At 45.0% G+C, this 27320-nt stretch overlaps 1 protein-coding gene across 4 annotated transcripts in view; it reads left to right on the forward strand.

Moving 5' to 3' along the window:
• Nucleotides 1-27320, forward strand: part of PTPRG (protein tyrosine phosphatase receptor type G) — a 696945-nt gene that overhangs the window by 624285 nt on the left and 45340 nt on the right. For 3 of the 4 annotated variants that reach the window (XM_045990633.1, XM_045990636.1, XM_045990634.1), the window contains exons 14-15: nt 6789-6875; nt 19555-19646. In XM_045990633.1, the coding sequence (XP_045846589.1) occupies nt 6789-6875; nt 19555-19646 (179 nt within the window). The remainder of the gene's footprint in view (nt 1-6788; nt 6876-19554; nt 19647-27320) is intronic. The other variant, XM_045990635.1, reaches the window with a different exon arrangement.

Consider the following 27320-nt stretch of genomic DNA (forward strand, 5'->3'; position numbering starts at 1 on the left):
ACTTCACTCGGGATTGGCTGCATGAGCCTCCTTAGATGTACTCTAACACCCTCGTGGTCTCACCACTCGAAGGTTACCTGTCACCTATGTGTAGTCTCATGGAGCTGGGCAGCTCTCTTCTAACTGTAGCCTCTCTTCCTGGGACCCGTGTTTCCCAAATGGCTGCCATAGGGTAGAAAAATCAAGGAGGCACCTTGTTTTCAACCGCATGACCCAGAACTGGAATCCCACAGTTCCATTTGCTCACCCTGGGCCAGAGAGGGTCGCCCAGCCCCAAGGATACAGGCTAAGGTGGAGAGCACATGGATGTTGCTTGAGTGGCCAGAAGTATCCTTCATAACTCAGACCCACTGGCATCATTTAGCGAAGAGTAAGTCTCCTTGAAGGAACAATTTTGGAGGTCAATCATTTGGTGAGTCTCATCACTCCACCTTTGGCCCAAACTAGAAAATATAGTAGGGACCTGTTTCCTGCACTGCCTCCCTAACTAGAAGATTCATAGAGGCCCACTGGGGACTATTTGAGCGGTGTCTTTACAGGTAGCAACATGAATCTGGGGAAGAACCTAATTTCTGAGCATTGGTTAGCACAGATGTCACAGGTAGGATGTCACAGTTCTTTTTTTTTTTTTTTTTTTTTTAGTATTTTATTTATTTGACAGAAATCACAACTAGGCAGAGAGGCAGGCAGAGAGAGAGGAGGAAGAAGGCTCCCCGCGGAGCAGAGAGCCCGATGTGGGACTTGATCCCAGGACCCTGGGATCATGACCTGAGCCGAAGGCAGAGGCTTTAACCCACTGAGCCACTCATGCGCCCTGGATGTCACAGTTCTTAAGAGCTCCTTACGAGGATGTGCATTGAAGGCTTTAGGGACCGAAATCCCTAACCATGCAGCAGTCGCTATGAGGCTAGGAAGAAATGCATGCAAAATGTTTTGGAGCGAAGGCTGGGATTGTCGGGCAGCTGATAAAGATAAAATCAATACACACGGTTTGTGTCCTCTTGCAAATGGTGCCAGGAGTGTGCCTTTTAAATACTGTAATCCATAACCACCGGGCAATGGGTTCAGAGCTATAAGAGTCTATAGAAATGAGGAAGAAGCCCTAAATCGAGTAGTTTTTGAAGTCTGTCATCTAGGCCTTACTCCTCAGGATGAAAACAAAAGGCACCTTTTGAGTTTCTAACAGTCAGAAACGCCTTCCAAGAGCTCCAGATCCCCTGTCTTACCAAGACAAGCTGTTTACATGGCACCAGTGTGCTGACGTTCCTGAAAAGATAGGGAGACGCACAGCTGCTGCCACTCAGGAAGGAGAGGAACGTTTTTGGAAGGTTTCTTTCTGATTTGCATAACTTGAGGTAGAGGCTGGGCGAAGAGCTCTGTGCAGACGGCCCAGACACTGTGCCTGGGGTACAGCTTGTCGTTACCCTGCTTTGTAGCATCGTTTAGCTACTGTGGACACGCCCTTAGTGTCCACGGAGAACTGGGAGTATGGACAAGTCATTTAGAATTTTGTTTTTCCTGTGACCTTGAGGAAAATTGCTCTGAAGGTAGCTTTTTTGCTCTTTAAGCAAAATCGCACACCTAAAATGAGTTCATATATCTTAAGGCCTTATAGCCAAGAATCTTTTCTCAAATCTTCACCATATTGTGTGTGTGCTTAGCGGAAGACGTTGCCACCTGATCAGCATTCAAATCCTAGGAATTCCTGCATTTTGCAGCTCAGAAAACCAAGAACTGGTGAAATCAGGTGACATGTCCAAGTCAGTGTTAATTTTTGGTAGATCCTGGATTTGAGCCCAGCCACTTTCTTAATCATGAGCTTATTTTGCCTAAATGAGGAGTAGCATGTCCAAAGGCATTTACTTCTTTCCACAGCCTGTTTTGATAGCACGTTTGCTTAAAAAAAAAAAAAAAAATTCTATGGTTTGCATTTGCCAAGTCATGGAAGTCGTGGAAGAAAACTTTACAGGACCAACTATAATTTCAGGGGTTTGAGAAACGGAGTAAGTTGTGATATTGAATCAGATAACCTGTGTGTTCTTTCTTATACCAGCTAATCAGTGCTGTATTACTTTGATGTCAAGTTTGAGCATCTCATTGACCATAATTCTAGCTTGAAAAACTTTCCAGAAATGTAGAGCAGCTTTTTTTTTTCTTTTAAGATTTTACTTATTTGACAGAGAGCAATAAGCCGGGGGAGCAGCAGAGGGAGAGGGAGAAGCAGACTCCCGCTGAGCAGGGGGCCCAATGCAGGACTCTATCCCCAAGACCCTGGGTTTGTGACCGAGCCGAAAGCAGATGCTTAACCAACTGAGCCACCCAAGCATCCTCATAGGGCAGCTTTAGTTCTCTGATTGAGATAGGACTTAGTTAACCGTATAGACTCTGAAGCCAAAAACTGGAAACACTAAGTGGTTATTGTAGCATCCGACCCAGGTTTGTTAGTGGGTATTAGGAAGATTTCACAATCTGATCTGAGAAATGTTTGTCCCCCTTCGGCACATGACTGAGCCATCTGTAAATTCTGTGGCAGATCAGTCAACACCAATTTCACCTCACAGGCAGAGGGGAAAAGGTCTCTTTTTCTCCCACCTTTACACTGGGAGAAATTTTGCCATGTGCGGGTGCCTCCTCATTAAGAATGGAATTCACAAAAACAAGTGAGTTTTGTTTATGTTGCAATTTTTTAAATTTATTTTTATTTTTTTTGCTTCCCTGGATGTTCAGTGGGAGACAGCATAATAAATCAGGGGATGCAGACCTCAAATGTGTGTGTGGGAGGGTGCCATGCTGGTATAATGGAGGCTCCAGAAAACGCCGATGCATGTGAACGCTGAGTGGAGGCAGGTGGTGATACCCCTCTCCTGATCACGGAGAGACAGCACACCTGCCCCTCTGGAGCAGGGATCCCTCCTGGATTCCCACAGAGCGGCCGTGAGCCCAGGTCCAGACTCTCCACACATCTGCTCTAGCAGCCAGCACTTCCAGCTTTACCCCGGTGACTGCCCTCGGTCTAAGCGTTTGTCCCCCTCCAACCCAGGGAAGTCGCAAAGGAGACAAATGCCATTAAGAGTGCTGTCTCCCTTGCATGTGACCATGAACAGATAGCAAAGGGTAAATACTCATCACGGTAACCGGTAATTGTGGAATCAATACAAAGCAAATGTTCTGTTTCATCCTCCTAGCAGACTTGGGTGGGAGCTAAGGGGTCCAGACTGCATCACCTTCTTCCCAAGGGAGGAAACTGGGTCCAGAAGGAGAATGACTTGCCCAGGATCACAGAGCTGATGTGTTTCAGAAGTATTTAAATCTAGGGTTTTGTTTTGTTGACATGAGACCATTTATGGCTGGCCCGCTTATTCCTTCCTTAGTTGCTTGTTCATTCAAAGATGTTTTTAAAGCATCTGGTTTGTGCCAGGCATAGGCGATTCAGCAAGGAGACGGAGTTCCTGTCTTCAGGCAGCTTGTAGGCTAATGGGGGTGATGAACAGGTAAAGGAAGGTAATCCCAAATGCAGGTCCCAGACCTGTTTTGTTTAGCTGATCCATGGTTTTCAAAAATCTGGATTGTTGAGAAAATTGGAAGATGTTACTTAAAACTCCAGCTGTCTGGGTTCTCGTGATAAATTGGGTGAGGTGGCAACGTTGTTGGCACCTCCTGTGGCATTAGTGGGCTGGATAGAGCTAACCACAGGGACATCTTTTAGGGGAGAAGGGCACCCGCTGGCCAGCCTGTCAGTCTCTGCCCTCCCCTGGCTGTCCCCCGCATTTGGGTTCCCCTGAGTAGCAGTCGTGACTTAGGGAGAATGGGATGGGCTCTGACCACTGCCAGGGTGGGGTTGGAATGAGACTGAGCCAGGGAAGGCTCCTTGGAGGAGAGGATGTTGAGCGGTGATTTTCACAGAACAGAGAGCAGCCACAAGTGCGCTGGCAGATCTCTGTGTCAGAGCTGACAGTGAGGCACTTGGTCATTGCAAGATCTGTGTTGCCAGAGGGAAGATGTGGTCACACGGCCCCTTGTCCATGCAAAATAAAGTCTGCTGTTTTTTTGTTTTGTTTTGTTTTAAGATTTTATTTATTTGACAGATCACAAATAGCCAGAGAGGCAGGCAGAGAGAGAGGGAAGCAGCTCCCTGCTAAGTGAAGAGCCCAACGTGGGGCTTGATCCCAGGACCCCGAGATCATGACCTGAGCTGAAGGCAGAGGCTTTAACCCACTGAGCCACCCACATGCCGCATAAAGTCTGCTTTTGTGTGTATAGTCAGATGCTTTGCTAGGGGATTCAGCCTGTGCAAAGGCACTGGGTTAGTCCAGCGTGCTCTTAGGTGGCTTGTGTGTGGAAGGGAATGGGAACGAAGAGTAGGTTTATATGCTTTAACCAAGTCTAGAAAAATCCAGGTTTCCAACTCACACTTTGTGGCGGCTTTGTGCAATCACCTTTATCTCTTCTGCAAACAGACTGCTCACAGCACCCCTGGTATTCCAGGCATCACTTTTTCTTTTAAAACTGGAGACTGCCCATGTCCCTCACCCCCTTCTGGAACCTGTATCTGTGGCCATAGTTCAATTTTTTTTTTAATCAGGAATAATTTTTTATGATTCAACCCTTCAAATCCTGACAATGTGTCAAGCCAGTGGGGAGAGCTAAAGCGCTTTGCATGATCGCAAAGTATGGCTTGCCTCAGAGGGCTCGGGTTGATGACATGGCGATGCTAAGCTGTCTTTGCTCTGAGACGCTAAAAGACATGGGGGTGGGGAGCCGTCTGAGGTCCCCAGCTGTTCCTTGAGGTGGGCATTGCCTTTCCTTTGCCCCTGCAGCTGCGTGCCGGGGATCTGGGTCACGTGTCAGCTAATGCTGCCGATCCCAGGCAACTTTCTGCTCGATAACCGTTTCCCAAATGGCTACTCAGGGGCCTTTCAGAATTCACAAGAACTGTCAGTTGTTATAGTAACCGGCCCCCTGCTGTCGAGTTGGCCCTGAGATGCCAGTCGAAGCTCTTGGAACAGGCTAACACGTAGTCATTAGACAAAAGCAGAGAGAGATTCACTGCTGAAGGTTGCCATTTAAACATACTCCATGACACTGAAAAGAAGGGATTGGTTCTGTTAAGGAGGAAATGGATGGATGCATTTTTTAAAAGCAAACTGACTTTTCAGGAAAGGGAAGCTCCTGTGTTGAGTCTCTTGCTACATAACCAACACCTGTCTTCGGGTTTCTCACAATGAAGTGTCCTTTCTCGCAGGATCGACTGTGTCTGTCCTGTGGGCTTGCCCGGGTGGCCCCGCAATTGTTCCAGATATTAGTTATTGGTTTTGTGGCATTTGTTTCTCAGCGACGTGTTGTCAGTTTACGGGTGGTAGTTTTAAGCGCCTGTGATTGTGTGTGAGGAAAAGCTGCGGAGATAGCCGGCTCAGCTCCAAAATTCCCGAAAGAGTGAATCTGGCAGAATTCAGAGTAAGGCTAAGGGTTGAGAAGAAGTCTAAATATTTTAGGAAGCTGCAAATTTCAAGTTTCTATGAAGATTTGCAAAAACACTCCAACACGCTCGTGATTTCTTCAGATTAATGTTCAGCGCTGCACGGAGTACGTTCGTGATGTTTGGAGGACAGTTGTAGTTCCAGAATGTTCTCAACAGAGGGAGACAGGGAGTTCTGAATTACGGCGGGCTCCCTGCCCCCCACCCTGACCCACACATGCTTTTTACATCCTATTCCCAGCTTTCGGCTTCTCCAAATTTTGGTTCCTGTGCCAAGCACTTTTATCCAATATAGAGGCTAATGATTATCAAAATAAATAAAAGGTAGTATTAAAAGATAAGAGAAATCTAATGCTTGAGAATTCAAGGATGTTCATCCCAGAGTAAAAAGTGAATCCAGGTGAATCAAAAGCTCTCCAGTGTTCTTGGGAATTTCACACCTGAATTCAGAGTTGTGAGTCGGGCTCAACAGAACTTCCAATGAAAGAGAACTTTGTAGCAAGTCTGCCTTTGCTGTTCTGTCAACAGAGTTTGGAAAGAATAGGAATCATTCCAGTGTGAAACCCTATAGCCTAGGTTATTAGGGGAATACATATAATTGAGCAAACACCTTCCAGTGTTGCTGTGGAACAAAAAAATGTATCTTTCAAGAGCTAGAAACAAGACTCAGATGCTGCCGTTATTAAGTTTTACAGGGAAACTGAATGTCAGACCAGGTACATAGATGTAACTCGATGATGGCTTCCCTCCAATTCCCCAGTCTGGGTTGTGAATCTGGGAAGTGTCTGGAGAGGAGAGGCATGCCTGGGGAGAAGACAAGACCCTGATTGGTCTAAAGACACCACATTCACTTACATTTGCCACGGACAGAGAGGAGGTTCAGATGATTCCCCAGGACATTCTTGCTGAGTTCTGTTGACTTTAATGGTGTTTTAAATGATCGTATTTGCCAAACGATCTTCCCAAAGGTGGAAGGTTAGATGTATGAGTGGGAAAATCCAGTCAATGGTTGGATTTGCGATAGCCTTACCTACCATCAACACCAGGAGTCCCACAGGTTTCCAACCTGTAACCACCACTTTTAAGAGCAAAGTTCCCATTGTCCTATTCCTTAAGGAACCGCAAAAAAAAACCTTGATAAACCCAGTCCCTTTTATGTGTAAGCTTTCTCTTTTGAAAATGCCCCAAATTCGGACCGATGGTGGGTATGTCTGTGTTAGGTGGGAGGGAGGGCATTCATGTGGACCTCTTGGTGGTTGATTGAAAGTACTGTCTTCTATACCTGTTCTCTTTTGTGTTTTTGTCTATTTAGAGGGTGTAACAAAGTAAAGTCCAAGGGCTTTCCCAGACGTTTCCGTGAAGTGCCTTCTTCTGGGGAGAGAGGAGAGAAGGGGAGCAGGTGAGGGGCGGTCAAGCTTAAGCGGGGAATGCCTCTTTGGCTGGGACTGGCTTGCTGGATTTTTGTTTTGTTGCTCTGGGGATGAAAGTCCTGTAGACAGCACAGTGCTGCAACTTACCTGTCTTACCCGAACTCCCAAAAGTAAGAATTACAAATACCAACATAGCTTGTGGGTAGCTGGTAGCAATGAAAGTATGTCCCGGATATGCTTGCTCTGCTTTATTTGGCGGTTTCGGGGTGGGGGGTGTTTATTTCTAGAAGGGGACATACTGGAATGTTCTATGTTGGTGTGTCTGTATGTCAGTTGCATCCATTATCTTTCCAAAATTTCAGATGTTTGCATGTTTCAGAGCTGTAAAAAAATGCATGCATTTAGCCTTGCAAGTGAAAAATATCTTTTAGAAATCTAAATGTATACATAAGCTAAGGAAGAAGAGAAGGAAAGGAAGAGAGAAGTGAGCAAACGGGGATAAAGGATGTGTTTTTCCGTAAGAGTGAAATTTTTTAAAAATGAAAGCACACGCGTTTTAGGTGGCTCGAATACTGGGGAAAATTGTTGTCCTGGAGTGATTTACAGCAGACCTTTAGAAGTCCTGATCATGTGATCTTAATCACCCCACATGGGCCTCTTGATAATATTTTTATAAGGCTTATCTATATAAATTCTACTTAATATGGTAATTATTTTAATATTGCCAATTAGGATAATTCCCTAGTACTGTGTTGAGTAGTTTCTTATTACTTTCAGTGAACAAATTTATGGTATTTACCTTAGAGTTTTTACATGGAATGATTCATCTGCCTTGGTTGAGGATAAGTCAGATCATTGAGATAAAATTTTAGATACCTATCGACTCTAATCAGGTATACTTGGGAGATCTGAGAAGGTAGAGTACAAGAATTGTGGAAGATGAATGAGAAATTCTATAATCTATCCTCTTTTAAGCTACATGGTGTAGTTTTGACCTTGTAGGGAAAAGGGGTAACTGCAGACACCCATAATATAATTCTTTCTAAGATCTTTTTACTTTTTACTTCAGTGTTCTAATCTGTTTCCAAAATTCCAGTGGTAAAAAGTGAAACAAGAAACCCCTCTGCATAGTTTTAGCTCAATCCCAAGTTCTAGTCTTAGAAAGTACCTTCAACATCATGTAACTGCCTAGTATTCGTGCCCAGTCTGTCATAATGTGTTTCTGACTGTAACAAGTACAGAGCGGCTCAGTTCACAGGCCCCACAGAGATAACACCCATCTAATTCTACGTTCTCCTCAGACACGATGCCACAGCTAGGTGGTCCGTGGTTAACTCTGATTTATGTTCCTAGCCCCAGATGTGGGAATGGCTTATTACAGATGTATTTTAGTTCCTAGGAGGGTGTATTTTGTCCCAAGCTGCCCAGCCTCTCTGGTTTCTTCTCGACTTCTGAGTGCTGGAGGCTTGGGGAAAGCATGATGGCTTTCATTTAGATCTAGAAGTTAAGTACTGCCTTGGAAAGCTGCAAGTGTTTGTACAATCCTGATTATGAATGCCATATTTTACTTTACTTTGTTGATCATGTAGTAGCAAAGCCAGACAGACCTTGGCTCAGGGAGAGACAGGTTCTCACCATGGCTCTACCTCTTCCCAGCTGTGGGACCTTAAGCAACTGAACAAAGCCCTCTGAGCCCTGTTGTCATCATCTAAGGGTAGGTCCCGTAATCGTTCCTTTTCATGGGGTTGTTGCGGAGAGGCAATGCTGGAGTACATGAGAAGTGCTTAGTGCCTGTAATATATTTCCCCACCCAGAGGATGGGATGACAGAGACTCTGAGAAGTTACTTGTCTGGGCTCCGCAGCTTGGGTGGCTGAGATGGGACAGTCCTGTGGTAGTCTGAGTTCTGAGCAGTGCCCTTTCTCCTCACTGCTGGATGGGCTTTGCTAATCAATCCATGATGAAGAGTGGGCCAGGGAGAGAGCCTGTCCTCCAGGGGCTCAGATCGCCCCCATTCCTTAGGCGGTTGCCCTGCCATTCTCCGTTCCTCCAGAGCCTACAGTTCCTCGTTCCTCTTGACGGCTGTGTGTGCTAAAGACCACCAGCTCACTGTCCCTTCTCCTCCCTCCTTCTTTATCCCAGGAGCCTTGGCAGCAGCCTCCTGACCCAGTTCTGTCCTCTGCTGCTCTATAAAAAGCCTCCCAGAGAACAAGGGCCCCGCCCTCCTCTACGAGGCTGCAGGTGCTTCTGGGAAACAGGGCCGTCAGCCTCTCATCTCCTGCCATGGCCTCTTTCTATCCACTCTCATTTCCTGTCCTGGTCTGCATACTGTCCAAAATGTGGCAGGAATCAGGAGAAGAGCCCCAAAAGCTGCCTGAATAGCAACCCTCCAAACAGTTACAGTAGCTGTTGCAAAGTCCATGCACATAAACCCCAGGGTAATAGCCATTTGCCCGTTTGGTCTGACCTCACTTGCCTCGAACAGTCCCCGCCCACAGTGGGAGGGGGATGCCTGTGGAGTCTGCACGTGGACAGAGCCCATGAAGGCTGGACATCGGCTGCAGGAAGTGACAGCCGATTATCCCCCGCCGGAACAGAGAAGGAAAAAAATTAATAAAAATCAGACCCAGACGCCTGGGTGGCTCAGTGGGTTAAGCTTCTGCCTTCAGCTCAGGTCATGATCCCAGGGTTCTGGGATCGAGCCCCGAATCGGGCTCTCTGCTCAGCAGGGAACCTGCTTCACCCTCTCTCTCTGCCTGCCTCTCTGCGTACTTGTGATCTCTGTCTGTCAAATAAATAAATAAAATCTTTTTTTAAAAAAATCGGACCCAAGTATTTAATTTTTCAAAAACACAGTAGTTGACTTAAATTTTGAATAAGTCATACTTGACGCACTTGAAAATGAAAGAGCTTAATATTCTATATACCCCTCTGTCTCCGTCTGGTCACCCATCCACCTGACTCCGTCTACCCATCTGACTCCCGCAAATAGGTAACCATGACTGCTGGTTTGTCATCCTTCTTCCAGACATTGGGGGCGGGCTGTGTGAGCAAATAGGAACCTCTATCCCCAGACCTTTCACACGGTAGAACGCTGTCTACTGTCTTACACCTTGCTTGTTTGACTCAATGTGACTTTTCTCTAGGTGTCTGTGGTTTCCTTGTTGTTCTTCACAGAAGCACACTTTTCCTCTGTGTAGTCGTCCTGATTTATTTCAGCGGTCCTGTACAGCTGTCATTTGGGTTGTTCCCAGTCTTTTGTTATTACAAGCAGTACCAAGGTGAATAACTTGATGTCCTTGTGCAAGTGGAGAGGTCTGTCTGTAGGATAGAGTCAGGAAATGGGCTGTGTCAGGAGCGATAGGCATTTGTAATTTTGATGGATGGTGCCAAATTGCCCTCCCTGGTGCCATACGCAGGGCGGCTTCTCTCGGCAACACAGGAGTCCTTGTTTCCCTACACCTTACCCAGCACCGTGTGTTGTCAAACGGGAGTGATTTTTTTTTTTTCCAACCTCATGGGGGGGAGGAATGGTGTGTAAGTGTAGTTGGACTATTCTTTCTCTTATCATGAGTGAGCCAGAGTACCTTTCCTATTAGTGTCCTTTGTGTTTCTTTTGCCCTAAACTGTAGGTCTTTTGCTCATTTTTCCTTTGCATTGTTGGTCTTTTTCTAATCGAGAGAGATGACTGTCAGCAATCAGGGTTGCAGATATTTTTTTTTTCCTCATCTGTGGTTTGTCTCTGAACTATATTCATGCTGTTTCTTTGACATCATATACTCAAACTTCCCCCATAAACTTCTTTGCTGGTTTCCAGATTTGGGTCTGCATTAGAAAGTCTTCCTCCATTCTGACATGACTTATTTTAGTACTCGTATGGCTTCAAAGTTTAATGTTGAATTCTTAAATGGTTTGGAATTTGACCCGGTTGATAGTATGATGTCCGAATCAACTTTTCTCTTTCCCAGATGGTCTCAACTATTTAGAAAGTATTACCATAGGACTGTTTAGTGAAAAGACATTCATACCTTGCTAAATCCTTAAAATAACACTCTTCCTGGTGAAGTCTGACCGACTTAACATGTTCATGAGATAGTCGCCAATAAGTGTCTACCAGAACACTGTATGTTACAGATGTTGAATCATGTGCAGGGAATAAAATGTGAGTTTTCATTTCCCACTTCCTGCCCAAAAGGAGTCAGACCATCCTGTCCCCATTAAGTGCCTCCGTCCATGCTGGATTGTGTCCCTGCCTTGAAACAGTGGCAAGGAGAGGTGGAGAGTCCCTTAAGCCTCAGTCCAAAAATTGAGAACATTCCAGCACAGCTACCTCAAAGCTCCCGACTTGAAGCCTTCTTCTGGGTAAGAGCTCAGAGGACTGGGCAGTGCTTTTAGAGCCAGCTTGCTGAAAGCCAGCCACGACGTAAAAACTGCTCTGTTCATGTTCTCAGTCTGGTCAAAATGTGGTTTATGAAATGACCTCTGCTGTCTTATCTCCTGGAAAGCATTAGCAGTATTTCAGTCATTCCTAGGACTCTCCAAGGATTGCTTGGCAAACTTAATATTGAGCATGAAAGTGTATTGTGCTGAGACCTCTTAGGTGCAGATAATTTAATTTCCTCCCACATTCCTCAGACGGTAATTGCAGGCACTTTGTATCCTCCAGTGAAATTCTCGCTGCAGAAATCAGATTTTTGTCACTTGCAGCTATAATAAGAGTTGAATGGGCCACCTCTCCTGACTATGTGAGGTCTAAAATATTTTGAAACCTCTTCTCGTTTGATACACGTATCCTCTCTCACACCTCATCCGTCTTCATAGTTTGGTTCACTTTTCCTCTTTCCTTCTTCCCTTCATCTCCTCTTTCATCCGATAGGCTGTACTTATCCAAGGTATGACAACCATATGTCCCAGGATTTCCAGAATTGCCCCCATGTGAAGTATGTCATTTGATGATTCCCAAAAGTACTTTGATATTTGTCAGATCACATGTGCCTTTTACGGTTTGGAGACTATGAAAATGAGCAGTGCAATTCTGAATTCTTCTTTCTAGAAGATTCCACCCTGGGAAGATAATACAAGTATAAATGGAGTTATACAAACAGAATCATTTCACATACAGTAAAGGGAACTGAACAGCAAGTGAGTGGTGGCAGCTGAAAAAAAAATGTCAACTCCGAACTTAAAGTGGGCTCTTTTCCAAGTGGGACCCCTGAGTTACTGCAAGCCGACCCTCCCCTTTGAGGAAAAGCCCAGCAACGCCCACAGGCTTTTCCTTCTATTGTTGTCTTTGTCACTTCAATTTCCAGAACATTTTGCCCTAATAAATCAATCCCCATCTTTTTAACACAGCTCTCAATCATCTACTTGAAGGCATGTGAATGTTCTCAACTTTCTATTTATAAGTGGCTCTTATTCATACATGGTTTACTATAACAGATCCATTCACAAAAGTAAATATTAATGTGCTTTCTGTAGTCAACAGCATGAAAATAAATGAGATTATTAGCAGGCATGGCACTGTAAATTTAAATGAGGGCAGTATATAAATCAGTTAAGATTGCTTAATTAATATGCAGCTGCAGCTCAGCCAACTGCCTGTTCTAGTCTTCCATTAGCATTTTGAGCTGCACGCTGCATGACAAAGTCCTTGTCACCCTGATATGATGATAAAACCATGGAGCTTAATTGGAGGACAGTGACTGGGCTTCTGACCCCTACACGCCATTCCATTATTTTGTCGTCCCAGGTTTGTGGAGGACTCTAGGAACCGTGTTGTGCTCTTCTCTCACGTGGGCCCCTGCGGCAGCGAGGTGGAGGGCAGCGTGGTAATAAGCCGGGGTCCCAGAATGAGAACAATGGGACCTCACATCGCTTGTCAAAAGGGATGTACGCTTTGACCCAGATGTCCGTACATCTCAAACCGCTGGTCCTATAAGCAGGGCTGGACATGCTGCCTTTTCAGGACCCTTTTCGATACACGGTGGTGCTAAGTGGAATTCCAGTATTTCCAATATTCAGCCTTCCCAGACCCAAGATCAGCAGCTTGCTTTCGAAAAGTCTCTCTCACCTATTTCCCAGATTCTTGTCAGAGGGACAGGAAGGGTTGTAAGTAAGAATGAAGGTAGCAAAGTTATCGATGCGAGTATCTGGGGGAAGAAACTGAAGCAACAGAAATGAGTCTTTCTGTTGCACTTCGGTCACTCGGGGGTTCTGGGTTAAGGGTGTGTCAGATTCCTGGAAGGGGATGGGGAGGGAGAAGGGCAGGTCTAGAGATTTCTTCCTCCTCTTCCTCGTTGGCTGCATTTTAGTCTCTGTTACTTGAGTAATTACTGATGGTGATAAAATGCTGTCAGAGCAGCTGCAGTGGGGAAGCATTTGTCCATCCGTCTGTCTGTCTGTCTCTCTCTCATCCAGAGAAGCAGTTTAGCACCCCGGGCCTGTCCTGTGCTGGCCATGCGCACGCGCGCTCTAGTGGGGAGCTTGATGCTCTGAGAGCCGACACTGAGGGCTTGCGGATCCTGGTGGATGTTTACTGTATTTATTGCTTTCTCTCCAGTACAGATTCCTTGGTGTCTGAAAAAGCCTCTCTCTTCAAAATCTCTCCCTTACCTAAAGAAATAAGAGGTTATTTTTAGAAATTTTAGTCCAGGACCAAACTGTCATGACTTCATGACTACCCGCTTAACGTGTCCGTGGGCTATATGCAAGCTAGACTGATCCATCCATGCACGAGACCTCGGGCACCACACGGGCCTGGACCATGGATTGTGGGGTTGGGCTTGAGACCGAGGGAGCTGCTGGCCAGAATCTGTATCGGTTTGATGAGCTGCTAGAGAGGGTATCCCACATTATCCTCTTGACTTCCAGTCAAGCCTTTTCTAGAAGTCTTAAAATTTAAGAACCCACGTTCGTTTTCTAAAAATGGATGAATGGAGAGTGATACAGAAACTGCGTTTGCATTTTGCTACTTAGAACTTTTCATGAGATGCACGTATATCTAATATGTTGGCTATGTTCGGTCAAGCACCAGAAACCCTTGGCTTGGATTTAGGATCTGTGTTATATGAAGAATGTATACATTTAAACAGTAGACTGGCATTCAATGCTGAGAGGCAGTTTCTCTAAGAGAGGCATGTAAGGAGTGCATCAACTCAGAGAGCAATAAATGTGCATTTCCCTTTTTGTTTGTCTTCTGGTCCCCACACCTCTTGAGTTGGAACTGAGGAAAATGACCTTATGCCCACCGGGGTGTCTTTCTTGTTCCTATTTAGAAGCATTCAGTGAATGTTTGCTGTAACTCTATCATGATACTTCTTCACGGGGATGAGTTTGAGAGAACCATCTAACTCCGTGTTTTTCAGTTCCGTTCAAGTGGTGGGACACTTGGAATAAGGACATCAGAACATCCATGAGTTACTTAATAAGTAAATACAAATTCAATTCCATGACAGAAACTAAAATTTAATTGGTCAATAAGCAGAACTGTCCATGAAGGTGGCTTAAAGAGTCACTTTGGGAAGGAAAACTTTCACTTGCGAAGTCTGTGATCTGAGGAGACAGTTCTCCGGTCTGGGTGGCAGAAGATGATGCTTCAACTTCAGGAAATGCCATCCTCTTTCTGAGAACTTGGGTTCCAACAGAAACAGAGGAGAAGACCTTTCAAATTCTTATTTAAGTATATGAGATGCAGTTTATTTTTTACTGAATTTGAGAGGATTACATTAACATCCTTGAATTCTCAACTATCATTTTTTATCCCATCTGGGACCCTATAAATTCTAGATGGTTACTTTTATGGTCACTTTCATGGTACATGCCATCTGAGACTGTTCTGTTTCTTCGGTGGCTTTCTTAGAGTCTGGAACCATTTCCCCTGTATCACTGCGCTTTTTAACCAGGGAGAGCACACACCATCGTCCTCAGGGGAGTTTTTCCAGATGACACAGGCCTGTTCCCCAGCCATGGAGCTGCTCAGCTAGAATCACTAGGGGTGGGGTTCATCCAGCATGGGCATTTTAAAAGCTCCCCAGACCAAAGAGATAGATATGTAGCTCACTGATAACCACCACTTGACTGAAACCTTACTGACTTGTGTGCTTGTGTGTGTGTGTGTGTGTGTGTGTGTGTGTGTGTGAGAGAGAGAGAGAGAGAGAGACTGACTGACTTCAGGACCCTCCAATATGGAGGTGTGCCTAATTTAGAAAACTCAGTGTCAGCAGAATCTGTTGCAAAGGTAGATTAAGGGAAGCAGAAGTTACCTAATTTGGATCATTACTAAGCTGGTCAGAGTCATTGGAAAAAATTTATCTGTTCTCCGTTCCCAAGGGAGACATATTGGTGGTCAGTAGAGGGACAACAAGGAAGGGATGAAGAAAGGGGGAAAGGGAAGAACATAAGATGTATGGTGGGGATCCAGCAGACTGTAATCGGTAATTTAACTTGTAAATGTATTTTTCATTCCAAACATGGTGCACTTCATTGTTTTCTTTCCTTTTTTAAGGTATTTGCTAAGTAAATGTTCATTGTAAAGAAATGATCTTTTAGAAAGATCATTTAGAATTAGAATTTAGAATTTAGAATTAGAATTTAGATCTTTTAGAATGATCTTTTAGAAAAATAACCCTTTATGATCCAGAATCTGTTTCATTCTAGGGGCATTTTTAGAATAAGTTGAAAGCGAATCGGACCCGGGCAGAAATTTGAAATTGTATGCACAGTGACCCCCTTGAACATTTTCAGAAATTCTGTCCCCATTCTCCTGAGCTCAAAATGAGAGACAATACTGCCTCTTCGACGCATTTAGAGGCATGAAAACTTGTGTTTTCTTTCCCCTCATTTTCAAAATCCCTGCCTTTGCTTGTTTATCCCTGGATACTGCTGAAGGCCAAAAACATTCTCTCGTGGGACTTCTCTGAAAGGAGTGAGTTCAGACCCAGAGTTATTTTGGACCCTTAGACCAGCTGCTTTTCTTAGGTAGTAAACCCACAGGGTCTAATTTGCACACAAAAGAGTTCACCTCAGTGTGGTCGATGATAGTGAAAAGTTGACACCAAACCAGCATCTGGATCAGCCTCTCAGTCAAAGCAGACCACCAGAGATGCCTGGGTGGCTCAGACGGGTAAGCACCTGCCTTCTACTCAGGTCATGATCCCAGGGTCCTGGGATCGAGTCCCGCGTTGGGCTCCTTGCTTCTCCCTCTCCTGCTCACCCTGCTTGTGTGCTCTCTCTTTTTTTTCTTTATCTCCACTCTCTCAAATGAATAAATAAAATCTTAAAAAAAAAAAAAAAGGGCAGGCCTCTGGTAATTAGTGATTAAAGGGCTAAATATCTGACCATGTGACACAGCCATAAAATGGGGGAGAAAGCCAGCATTAATGACTATGTCAGTTCCTATTTGTCGTAAGGGAGTTAGTACAGTATGGTTTAATTTTGTTGCAAACACAACAGAAAACAGACTGTGCGTGTGTCTCTGTGTGAGTGAGATGACAACAGGAGCCCCCGATGGATGTCCTCACTCCATTTTTGCTGTCCTGTCCTCCCCGCTCATCCCATAGCAGCCAAAATGAGCGTTTGGAAGGAGACGAGTCTGACTGTGGCCCCCACTGATTAAAGCCCTTGGTCAGCTTTCCATTTCCCATTGATTAAAGCCCTTGGTCAGCTTTCCATTTCCCGTAGATACCAGCGACGCTTGTGGCTTTGGAGCTGCCATGATCTGGCTGTTGGCCACCCCTCCACCCTTGCCTCCTGCCGCCCTTCCCTGCTTTACCTCTGGTGTCCTTTCAGTTCCTGCAACATGCTCACTCTGCTCTTGAACAAGCTCTTTGACCGGCCGGGAACCGTCCTCCCCGACACCTGCCCTTGGCTAATCCTCTTCAGTCGGGTCTCCGCTCCGGTGACCGGCTCAGCCTGTCTTACTCTCTTCATGCCCCTTGACAACGTGAAATCGGTTGTTGACTTATTTATGGCAGATCTTGACCGAGAGAAGCGCCTCGTCTGTCTCCTTGGTCACACTGTGCTGGCCCCTCATCGCAGATGTTTGAGGGACAGTAATAAAAGAGGAAGAGCGTGGGAGGATATACTCCTCAAATGCCGATAGTGTTGATCACTAGGTAGACGATTTGGAGTAACTTTAATTGATTGCTTTTCCTTTTCATGCCTTTGTATTTCCTAATTTTTCTGCTGACATCATGTATTATGTATGCAATTTGAATGCTTGGCCGGGCTTAAGGAAGCAGCTTTAAAGCTTCTAAGCAGTTGCAGGGAGAAGGCATTGCCTGCCTGCTCCATGCCGAGCAGGGGGTGCTGGATCGATGTTTGCTGAGACCCCCGTAACCTTTATTCTGAGGGAAGGTGTTTCCCCGAAGTTCTGTAGGTCATTGTCCACCTAAGTCCTTGTGTGGAAGGAAAGTAGGTTTGACCTGCACCGAGGTGCCGATGTGGAGAGCTGCGTCTCCCAGACTTCTGACCTTCATCCGTGGTGGTGCACTTTTCTCTGACAATCACAGGCTTATTTTGCTCCAGGGAAAATCCATTATACACAGCAGCACATGGCGCACTGGGGTGTGATGTGCTTCAGTACACGCTGCCCTTTTTCTTTTTCCCCAAAGAGAATGCAAAGATGCTAGCCCCCCACATAACAGTGAGTGGATGGCGTGCCTGCCTTCATCCAGAAAAAGAAGCGATGATACACTTGATCTTTTCAGAGTCACCTGACTTTAGCACTACCTTGACCGGTAGCAGTTCTATGTACTAGTAGCTTTATATATTAGAAATTTAACAGGTGTAGGAGTTATGTCTTAAAATAGGAGACTTACTTGCGTGTGTGTGTGTGTGTTTCCAGCTAGTTCCAGCTGACCTGATGAATTGCATGTCATTTGTTTCGGTGTTAGAGAGCACTTCTTTGGGCTAGGAAGTTCCTGAGTGGTCCAGTATCTCAACAAAAGCAGGTCATCCCTAGCTATGACACTGGGGGGTTAAGGTTGTACCTCGCTTGTGGAGTTCGTCACCTGTGTTTTTACTTGAATGCTACTTTCCGGAAATCTGCAAATTTGAGGGAGAGAGGAATCCGAGATTAGAAAACTTGATGACTGATTTAGAAACAGAAAGAAGCTACTCCCTCAGACAAAATCATGTGTGTGTGTGTGGTTTTTTTTTTTCCACATGGATTTCCATCATTTTCACATTCAGTAGAAGATCTGGTTATTACCAGAACCCTAAAACATTTTGTGCATTTCATATCCGTGTAGCTTAAGTCAGACTGACTGACGTTATTTCCAAATTTAGGTAAAGACAGCTAACGATGAGTGATGAAAACTTGTTTTATTATTTATATTACGAATGCCAGGCAATTCATGGCGGGAGGGGAACATCATTTTCAGCCCTTTGCAAGAGCAGTCCTGCAAGACATGTGCCGAGTAGGAGTGACTTATGTTCAGAACCCCCTAATGGCATGGAGCAGCAGTCCAGATTGCTTCTAGAACAGTGCCCAAATGTACAATCGGTTAGAGCTGCTTTCCGTCTGGAAACAGGCGCTGCTGAAAGAAAAGTGCCGTGCCCAGCGGAATCATCGCAGGATACTTTGGATTAAATGAGCAAAGACAGCTCTGAAGAAAAGTTGACTTACTCTAGTGGTTGGAATGCAGCCCCCAGGAACAGCAGAGCTGGAGTGTGTCATTGGGGCTTGGTGTGGGGCGCCCCAGGAGCGGGCTGGGTCCCAGGACACCGAGCAGCAGAAGGATGCCGCCTGCTTGGCTAAAAGCCCCAGCAGCAGGGGCAGCTACTGTGAAGCCCCTCGGCCAGATGAACAGGGACCCTTCTCTGGTCACAATAGCCATTCACGCTGAGCAGCCTCATTAAATATTCAGCCTGTGCTTCCGGCAGCTCATTAGGGCCGCAATGAGCAGTGACGTGGATGCTGGAAAGCCGAGGGCCAGCCGGCATCAGTAGGCAGAGGCTGAGTGAGCTGCTGATGGCTTTTCTGTGTACTGCGTGTCCTGTGATGACCAGTGTTTGCTCCCTGCTTTGCCTGAAGTCCAGGTAAAATAACACAGACAACAGGCAGGGGACACCTGTGAGCTCCAGGTTCTTCTCCACAATGTTGCCTGGCCAGGGCCCTGGATTCTGAGGGCTTGCCCGCTCCAAGCCCTCCGACCCTCTTAGAGAGCTGTGTGTAGCTTCGGGGGCCTTCCGAGCACTGACAGTGTGCTGCTATTGTGTACTTGGGGCTGTTTGATGACTGCGTTTGGGAGGGTGTGAGGTGTGGTTTTGAACTTGGGGCTGGAGGTGTGGGAAGACCAAATGACTCTTCTTAATGGGTCAAATTTAGAACTATTATGGGGTCATCCTAACAGTTTGTGCAGCAAATTTTGCTCTGTGGATGATAAGTTTGGGTGGATTAGAGCAGTTCACTAGTAAGCTTTCTCCTTTTGACTCTCAGGAGAGATATGGTACAATAAAATATATATATACATACGTGTGTGTGTGTGTGTGTGTGTGTGTGTGTGTGTGTGTATACACACACTTATATTCTTCTTCCAGTAGATGGAATGTTGTCCTTCTTAAATCTTATTACTTTTCCATGGGCTTGCACTCAGTGCTGTGTGGTATTTAAAGCTGGTAAAATCTGTGAAGGAAGAATGGGAAAAAATGAACTCCACGTGTATTTCTCTGGTCTCACTGTTTGCATGTTTTTCTCTTTGCTGCACAGGAAATGTTTTCAGACAGCTCATTTCTATGTGGAAGATAGCAGTTCACCTCGGGTCGTCCCCAATGAAAGTATCCCTATTATCCCTATTCCGGGTAAGTAAGACACACTCTTCTTTCCAGCGGGCTAATCATTTTCCTCTTTTGTTGGTACTTTTGTGTGACACCCATGACAAAATATTATTTTCCTAGTCTTTGAAAGCTTGCCCTAAGAGATCCTTCCCTAAGGGGGATTTAGTGAAATCTTTTCTCCTATACATAACTGCAGTGTGATGGAGTCCTCTTCTTAAGAGGAACAAATAGCTGTGAGTTAATACAGGAGAGACTCACGGACGGGGAGGGGAAGTACCAGCAGACAAAAGGGAAAGCAAAGATCATTTGCAGTCTGCTTGGACCGGTTTCATTTTGATAGGCAACTTGAGCTTACATTTTTTTTTTTTAATCGCAATTTGTGATACAGTTTTCTCGGTTTCTCCTGAGATTCCTTCCTCTGCAAATACTTTAGCTTAGCGTTGGAAGTTTTGCTTCTTAGGAACTTGTGGGGAAGTCTAGGGACACACTCTTGGTCCAGGACACATTTCATGGGTGCTCCGGTAAAAAAGGTGAAACACTCAGCTGGTGTTGGGGGTCGGGACTGGTTGGAATACGATGTAGTGTATCCCGGCAGGTGCCGCTGAGAAGTTCGGTAGCTGGTTCGTTGGGTAGATGGGATGTGGGAACTGAAGATGGCTCCCAGCTTGTTCGTTTGGCATCCCTGCCTTTTTTGCCAAATCTGAACTTTCTTCCTCTGGGTTTCTTTATGTGCTGGTAAATATCTATCTCTCGATATGTCCAACATCCACCCTCCTGACATGAATTATTTTTTTGGTAACCAGAAGCACTGCTTTTCCCCCTAGTGCTGTGTCCCGCCCACGTGCAGCTTCCCTCACTCTCCAGAAAGGTCTTCCTGGTCTGATATGCCATGTATTGTAGTTGTTGGTTTATTGTCTTCTCCTCCTATAACAAGAGCTTCATAAAGGCAAGTGGGTGTCTCCTTAGTGCTAGATAGTCCCTGGCACATAGTAAGCATTCTTTAATTCTCTGAATAAATGAATTCATGTCAACAAAGCTTTCTTCAGGTTTTCCAAAGACTGTATCTGTGAAGCTCGGAGGTACAGTCGTTCTCTTGGTGCCACAGAATGTTTCTGTTGTTGAAAAACCTTCATGAGGGGTGCCTGGGTGGCTCAGTGGGTTAAGCGGCTGCCTTCAGCTCAGGTCAGGATCTCAGGGTCCTGGGATCGAGCAGTGCATTGGGCTCTCTGCTCAGTGGGGAGTCTGCTCCTCCCTGTCCCTCTGCCTGTCGCTCCCCCTGCTTGTGAGTGAGCACACCCTCTCTCTCTGTCAAATAAATAAATAAGATATTAAAAAAACAAACCTTCACTAGGTGTGGTTACGGTTGGGACGTTAATTGGACCTTTATGTGTCAGTATATGTGAAGTCATTGGGGATTGCTGGAATTAGCCATGTTTTCTCCAATCTGGTCACCTTCTCTCATGAAAGCTTGTCACACAGAAACAAGAGGGGTAGTAGAAAAGCCTCTGGGTGAGTTCTTACTGGATCACTTCATGGCTGCTAACCCGTCCCCAGACAGATGGGGTAGGTTTTATGCTCCCCTTCATCCTTCTTCGCTGAGCCTCACCCTTGAGTCTTGGTGGAGGAAATCCCACTCCTGCTTTTGAAAGGCAAGGAAGCAGACAGGGATCCTCAGTCTTGCACTTGCATGGAATAAGAGTTTTGTCCAAGCTGCAGGAGTCACGCACTACCATGTGTGTGTAATCATTTTCCTCTCGCGACACCCAGAGTATGTGTTGGCCTCTGGAAAATGCCCGGGGGCTTCTCTTTCCTCTGCCCTGAGTCATCTGACAGATACAGTTGGTGGGTACCTATGCAGTTGAAATCCATTTTAAAAGGTTAGGTGGTGAGATACTTCTTGGGCTGTCTTTCCATTTTTCTTTTCTTTTCCCACTGGATGGGGAATCAGAAAACCTAGGATCTCACCCAGCCTCTGCTGTGAAAGCTTTGGTCACTGCCTTGACCTCTCTGAGCCTTAGTTTCCAGAATCTGTAAAATGAACAGGATGCTTGATCTACCCACACTTGAAGCAGTGTTAAAACTCAGGTAAGGTGTTACGTGTAGAAGCATTTTGGAAACCATAACCCAGAAATGTCAGTTGTTGACGCTTTCCTTTCCAAATCACGGTATGGTTCACCCAGCAGCTGTGGAGAATGAGCAGTTGCCTGGTACTCAGGTTAAGATTGTCCCAAACACTGAACCAGATTTAGTCGGTGTGGCCCACCACGCCTTGCTCTGTGCCTTGGACTTGAGGATTTCCAGTTCCCTCGAATCCTCAGAAACTGTCAGTCCGTTGTGCCTGCCTTGCCACACCTCTGGATAGGTGTTTCCAGTGTTTTCTGCGCCATTTCCCACCTACCTGTTCAATCACCACAGTAAAGACAGTAGTTCTCCCCGCCCGCCCTTCTTCCGGGAGGCATATGTGCCACCGCCCCCAGTGGATTCCTGGAACTGGGTCTTATCAAACCCTGCGTGTACTGTTTTCTCCTCTGCGTACATACCTGTGCGGAAGTTGAATTTATGTATCAGGCTCAGTAAGAGATTCACAATAATAACTAGTAATAGAAGAATTATAACCATGTAATATTATAAAAGGTACGTGTCTCTCTCAGAATATCTCACTGGACTGTCCTCACCATTCTTGTGATGGTGTGAGATGATAAAATGCCTATGGGACCAGACGCAGTGAGGGGAATGACGTAGGCATTGTGACGTAGCACTGGGCTCCTGTGGTCCTTCCGAAGATACATGGGGAGGAGGAGGGTCGCCTGCATCTGGACTACAGGTGCAGGTAACTAAAGCCCCAGATGAGGGGGAACTACTGTACCCACAACCCAAAGGCATTTCTGGAAATGTGAGTTTTTCCTAATTCCATACTCACTGGTAGTGTCAGTATATGGAGAGGAAACTGCTTCGGACTCTCCACTGACTGAGAAATCCGTGGTGTTCAGCTGTGCCTCACTGGACATGGTGCAGCCTCGAGGAACTCCAAGCAGCTGTGGAAATGAAGGAGTTGGAATCCCTTATGCAGTGAGAGGGTAAAGGACTAGAGAACCAAATGAGGCCACTCTTCCTCTGTTTTCCCAGGTGGCACAGCCTTTACTGGGGGGAACATGCCAAGACAGATCAACTCATTTCACTCTTAACTGGGAAGAAGTTACTCTCTGTGACCTTTCTTTAAAGATTTTTCAGTTTTGGGGCGCCTGGGTGGCTCAGTGGGTTAAAGCCTCTGCCTTCAGCTCAGGTCATGATCCCAGGGTCCTGGGATCGAGTCCCACATCGGGCTCTCTGCTCAGCAGGGAGCCTGCTTCCCCCGCTCTCTCTCTGCCTGCCTCTCTGCCTACTTGCAATCTCTGTCAAATAAATAAATCTTTAAAAAAATTTTTTTTCAGTTTAATCCCATTCTCTCCCTTTTTCAGAAACAACCCCCCACTGACCTGTTTAATAGTCCCATTTGTAAAATATTTTGTAATTTATGATGCACTTTAACCATCCAGTGTTCTCCTTATTCTTATGGTTTCTTCTGGTTATTAGCATCCAACTATGTCATGCAGAAGAAATTGAGTACAAGAAAAACACACTTTTTAATAAATTCATGAGCTATTTTCACTCTGGTAAAGCTTTCAACCCTTTTCCTTAGTGGAGACCTCCTTGGGATTCTTCTGAATGATTCACCCTAGGAATTATCTCATTGTTCTTATTTCCAAAAATACAATATTTACAGACTTCACAGGGAGTACTTGTTCTACCTGCTAGACCTCCGTTGTAATTTTTTTAAGATTTTTATTTATTTATGTGAGAGAGAGCAAGTGGGATCATGACACCCGAGGCAGATGCTTAACCGACTGAGCCACCCAGGCACCCAACCTCAGTTATTTTATCCTTGTTCAGAACATAATAACGGGACTACTGGGCCTGCGATTTAACAACTTTTATCACTTGAACTCCTTATTTCCTATAACTGATTGTTTAAAAAAAAAAAAAAATACTTCCAGACCACTGCTCTAGTGAACTGAACCATTATACCAGTTAAGAAAGTTACGGATTCAGGGGCGCCTGGGTGGCTCAGCGGGTTAAAGCCTCTGCCTTCAGCTCAGGTCATGATCCCAGGGTCCTGGGATCGAGCCCCGCATCGGTCTCTCTGCTTGGCTGGGAGCCTGCTTCCTCCTCTCTCTCTCTCTCTGCCTGCCTCTCTGCCTACTTGTAATCTCTATCTGTCAAATAAATAAATCTTTAAAAAAAAAAGAAAGTTACGGATTCAACAGGGCAAGATTGAGAATTAAGGCACCAAACTGCTACAAAACAGAGCTCCTGGGTCATCCCTGGACTATGCAGTAAGCTCTCCTCCGAGAACTTCCTTTACATCTAACCTTGTTTTTAGGAAACATCATCCTACAATAGATACTGAGCGTTTACTGACGCCATGGATTATTTTCACGACAGTCAGTCCTACAGAGACAGGTGCAGGGGATAGCCTCATCTTATAGCCGCAGAAACTGAGTTCGGAGACCCTATTAATTCACCCAAGCTGGTGGGAAGGGTGGAACCAACACTGGAATTCCTCTGTGTGGCTTCAAAGCACAGATGCCTGGGAAACGGCTCTGCCATCCCTCGGCTGGCTCTTCCGAAGGTTCTGCTATCTCAAGCCTTCAAGCCCCTCATTTGGATATTGATTCATTAAACCAAGGCCTTTCAAATACATGTGAACATCCCTTGTGGTTCCCCCCCACACCTGAGTTCTTGATGATGATCTTCCACCAGTCCTGACCTTTTGCCTCTCGGCTGCATTCTCTCACAGCCCTCTGAATAGTTCCCTTATTCTTTCGTTGAAGTTTCCTCCTTACCAAAAACTCCTCTCTACCTCTGTTCCCTAGTCCTTTTTGTTCTCTTACTTTCTAAGAAAAAGGCTCTCCACTCACCTATGCTTTCCTTCCCTGTGCAAAAATAGGCCTATGTGATTGAAATGGCTTGGGGAGACATTTATAAATATGTTGAAACTTTTGGGTGATTCTGCTGTGGTTGAAGTGCAGAAACAGCTCTAGTCTTCAAATCCCAAAGCATAAGTGGAATCAGTAAGTTACACTAACTTTTTCAAAAGTATTATAAAATGGGCAAATGGTTAAAGAGTGCTTTGCTAATTGATCACTCGGCCTTTGGAGATAGCCATTCATAGGAATTCTTGAGGAATTCTGAGTTATTAATTTTCCGTAATTGAATTGAAATTCAGGAGTTTAGAATCTTCAGTGTGCGCTCCTGATTTAACAGAGCAAAGACGGTCTTGTCAGAATGAGGACATTTTTTTTTTCCTGATCTCACTTACACTTATGTAAAATGCGGAAGTGCTAGAGAATGTGAACGCGATGGCTAAGGCTGGTTAGCCACAGTAGAAAGAACTCTTCTTCGGATGCAAGAGTATTTATCCAACATGAAAGAAATTAAAGAAGTGCTTTTGAAGTTAGGTTCCAGTCACTGTAGAAGTGACATCACTTCTTTCATCAGGACAGTTTGGAGTTACAGTGCCTGGGAACTGTATATGGGAACAGTGGTTAGTTGGTTGGTTATCCAGTTAAGTTGAACTATATATGGGAACAGTGGTTAGTTGGTTGGTTAGTTTTCCAGTTAAGTTGAACTCTGACTTGTGCAGGAGAATGAAAGGGACTTTGACTCTTAATATCTTTCACTAACGGTTTTTCAGAATCCAAAGTTCCATGGTTATGGGTTCTCCATTGTTACCCTGGGAAGGTAAAGCATAATTGAATGCAGTAAACTTAGCGGGTCAGTCCCCTTGTAATGCTAAGTAATACTTAATTCTGTGACATTTTTAAGATACTGAAGTGGTAAAACAGTTCCTTTAAGATTCACATTATTCTTAACATCTGCAAGTACTTTTAAAAATTTAGACTTTTCGGGGTGTCTGAGCAGCTCAGTCAGTTAGGCGTCTGTCTTCACCTCGGTCGTGACTCCTCAGGAAGCCTGCTCCTCCCTCTCCCACTTCCACTGCTTGCATCCCCTCTCTCGCTGTGTCTCTCCGTCAAATAAAATCTTAAAAAAAATACATCTAGACTTTTCAATCAGGAGATACTCATTTTAAAGGACAAACTTCAATAATACGTTCATTGCAGTTACTGAAGTGTTACATACATATGTCATTTGCAGTTCGGTTTCACTGCATTATAGTATTCTTTCAGACTTTCACTATATTACAGTTTTTTAAAATCAAAACTTAGCTCATGCAATTAACCTGATTAATGAGTATGTTGTATGGGTTTTTCCAAGTGTGCATATCGCCAGGCGCAGATGTCCTTAGAAATGCTTTTTTGTGGAAATCAGAGAATCTAACTTACTAATAAAAGCATTACAAAACAAAATGTTGCTGCTAACCAGTAGCTTGGAAATCCAGAAATGATTCATGCCTTTCCAGCAGTTAAAATACATCTTAATAATTTGAAGGTCACTGGCTTCAGCAGGGGGCCAGCATATAAAGGGGTTTTAAACATGCAGTTTAAAACCCTTGGGATTAAACCAACCTTGTTGGCATATTTTATTTATACAGAGATTATCTCCAAAGGAGATTCATTGGTCTTTTGACTGTAAGGAAACCTTTTCTTTATTGACTTCATTGTGTCATAAATGAAAAGAGATTTCTTTTTATGGCAGGAAATAAAATGTTCCAATCTCCACAACACTCCTTGCATCCAAAGAGTCTGATTTAGACAAAACTCTGCTTGTCGTGCCCTAATGCGGAAACTAAAAATCCCAATAATGTTCTTTAATTTCATGTTTGCTTTGTCTTCCTAAGTGGACACAGAGGTATTACCGAGTGCAGAAAGAGCCCTGAACTTGGCCTCTGGGAGCTGAGCAGGCAGGCAAGAAAGGACTGAGTTCCTGAAATCCAGGTCTGTCCACTAGAGGGGTGGTAAAGAGCCCAGTTGTGAGACATGGGGGAGTAGGGGGGAAAGGTCTGAGCAGGAGGGACTTGACCTAGGGACTGTGTTGAGGGTTCTAGGATCCCCTGATGAGAGACAGAATTGGCATAGAGTCGCAGGAACTACTGTGAGTTAAATGAACTTCACAGAGATGGGTGGCAGAGTGGGTGGGTGACGGAAGGCCCTCTGGAATGGTAATGGTAATTATATATGTACCCACACTTGCTGGTATGGGTATTTTTTTTTTTTTTTTTGGTATGGGTATTATCTTAAACAGATGTTAAGCCAGTCAATCCCAGCATTAAGCATCTTGGCAGGAAGGTAAACACTATAACACTTCATTTTATCTGGCATTATCAACGTGATCAGAATACCAGTGTGAATTTTCCAGGTTGACTGAAACTTACTGTTAAAGCCAAAGTGTATCATTTCATTCCTTTTAAGTCAGGAAGTTTCTTTAAAAACCATGATTGAGGGCACCTGGGTGGCTCAGTTGGCTAAGTGTCTGTCTTCAGCTCAAGTCATGATCTCAGGGTCCTGGGATCGAACCCCACATCAGGCCTCTGCTCAATGCAGAGTCTGCTTCTCCCTTTCCCTCTGTGCTCTCTCTCTCAAATAAATAATTTTTTTTTAAGATTTATTATGGTTTTCTGCCCTCTCTAACCATATATATTCAAATTAAGCTCTAGAGAGAGGTCAAATAAGGTAGAAGACACAAGTCAGCCTGGCCCCA

This window comes from Meles meles, chromosome 20, assembly GCF_922984935.1.
Source record: "Meles meles chromosome 20, mMelMel3.1 paternal haplotype, whole genome shotgun sequence".
NCBI classification, from domain to species: domain Eukaryota; kingdom Metazoa; phylum Chordata; class Mammalia; order Carnivora; family Mustelidae; genus Meles; species Meles meles.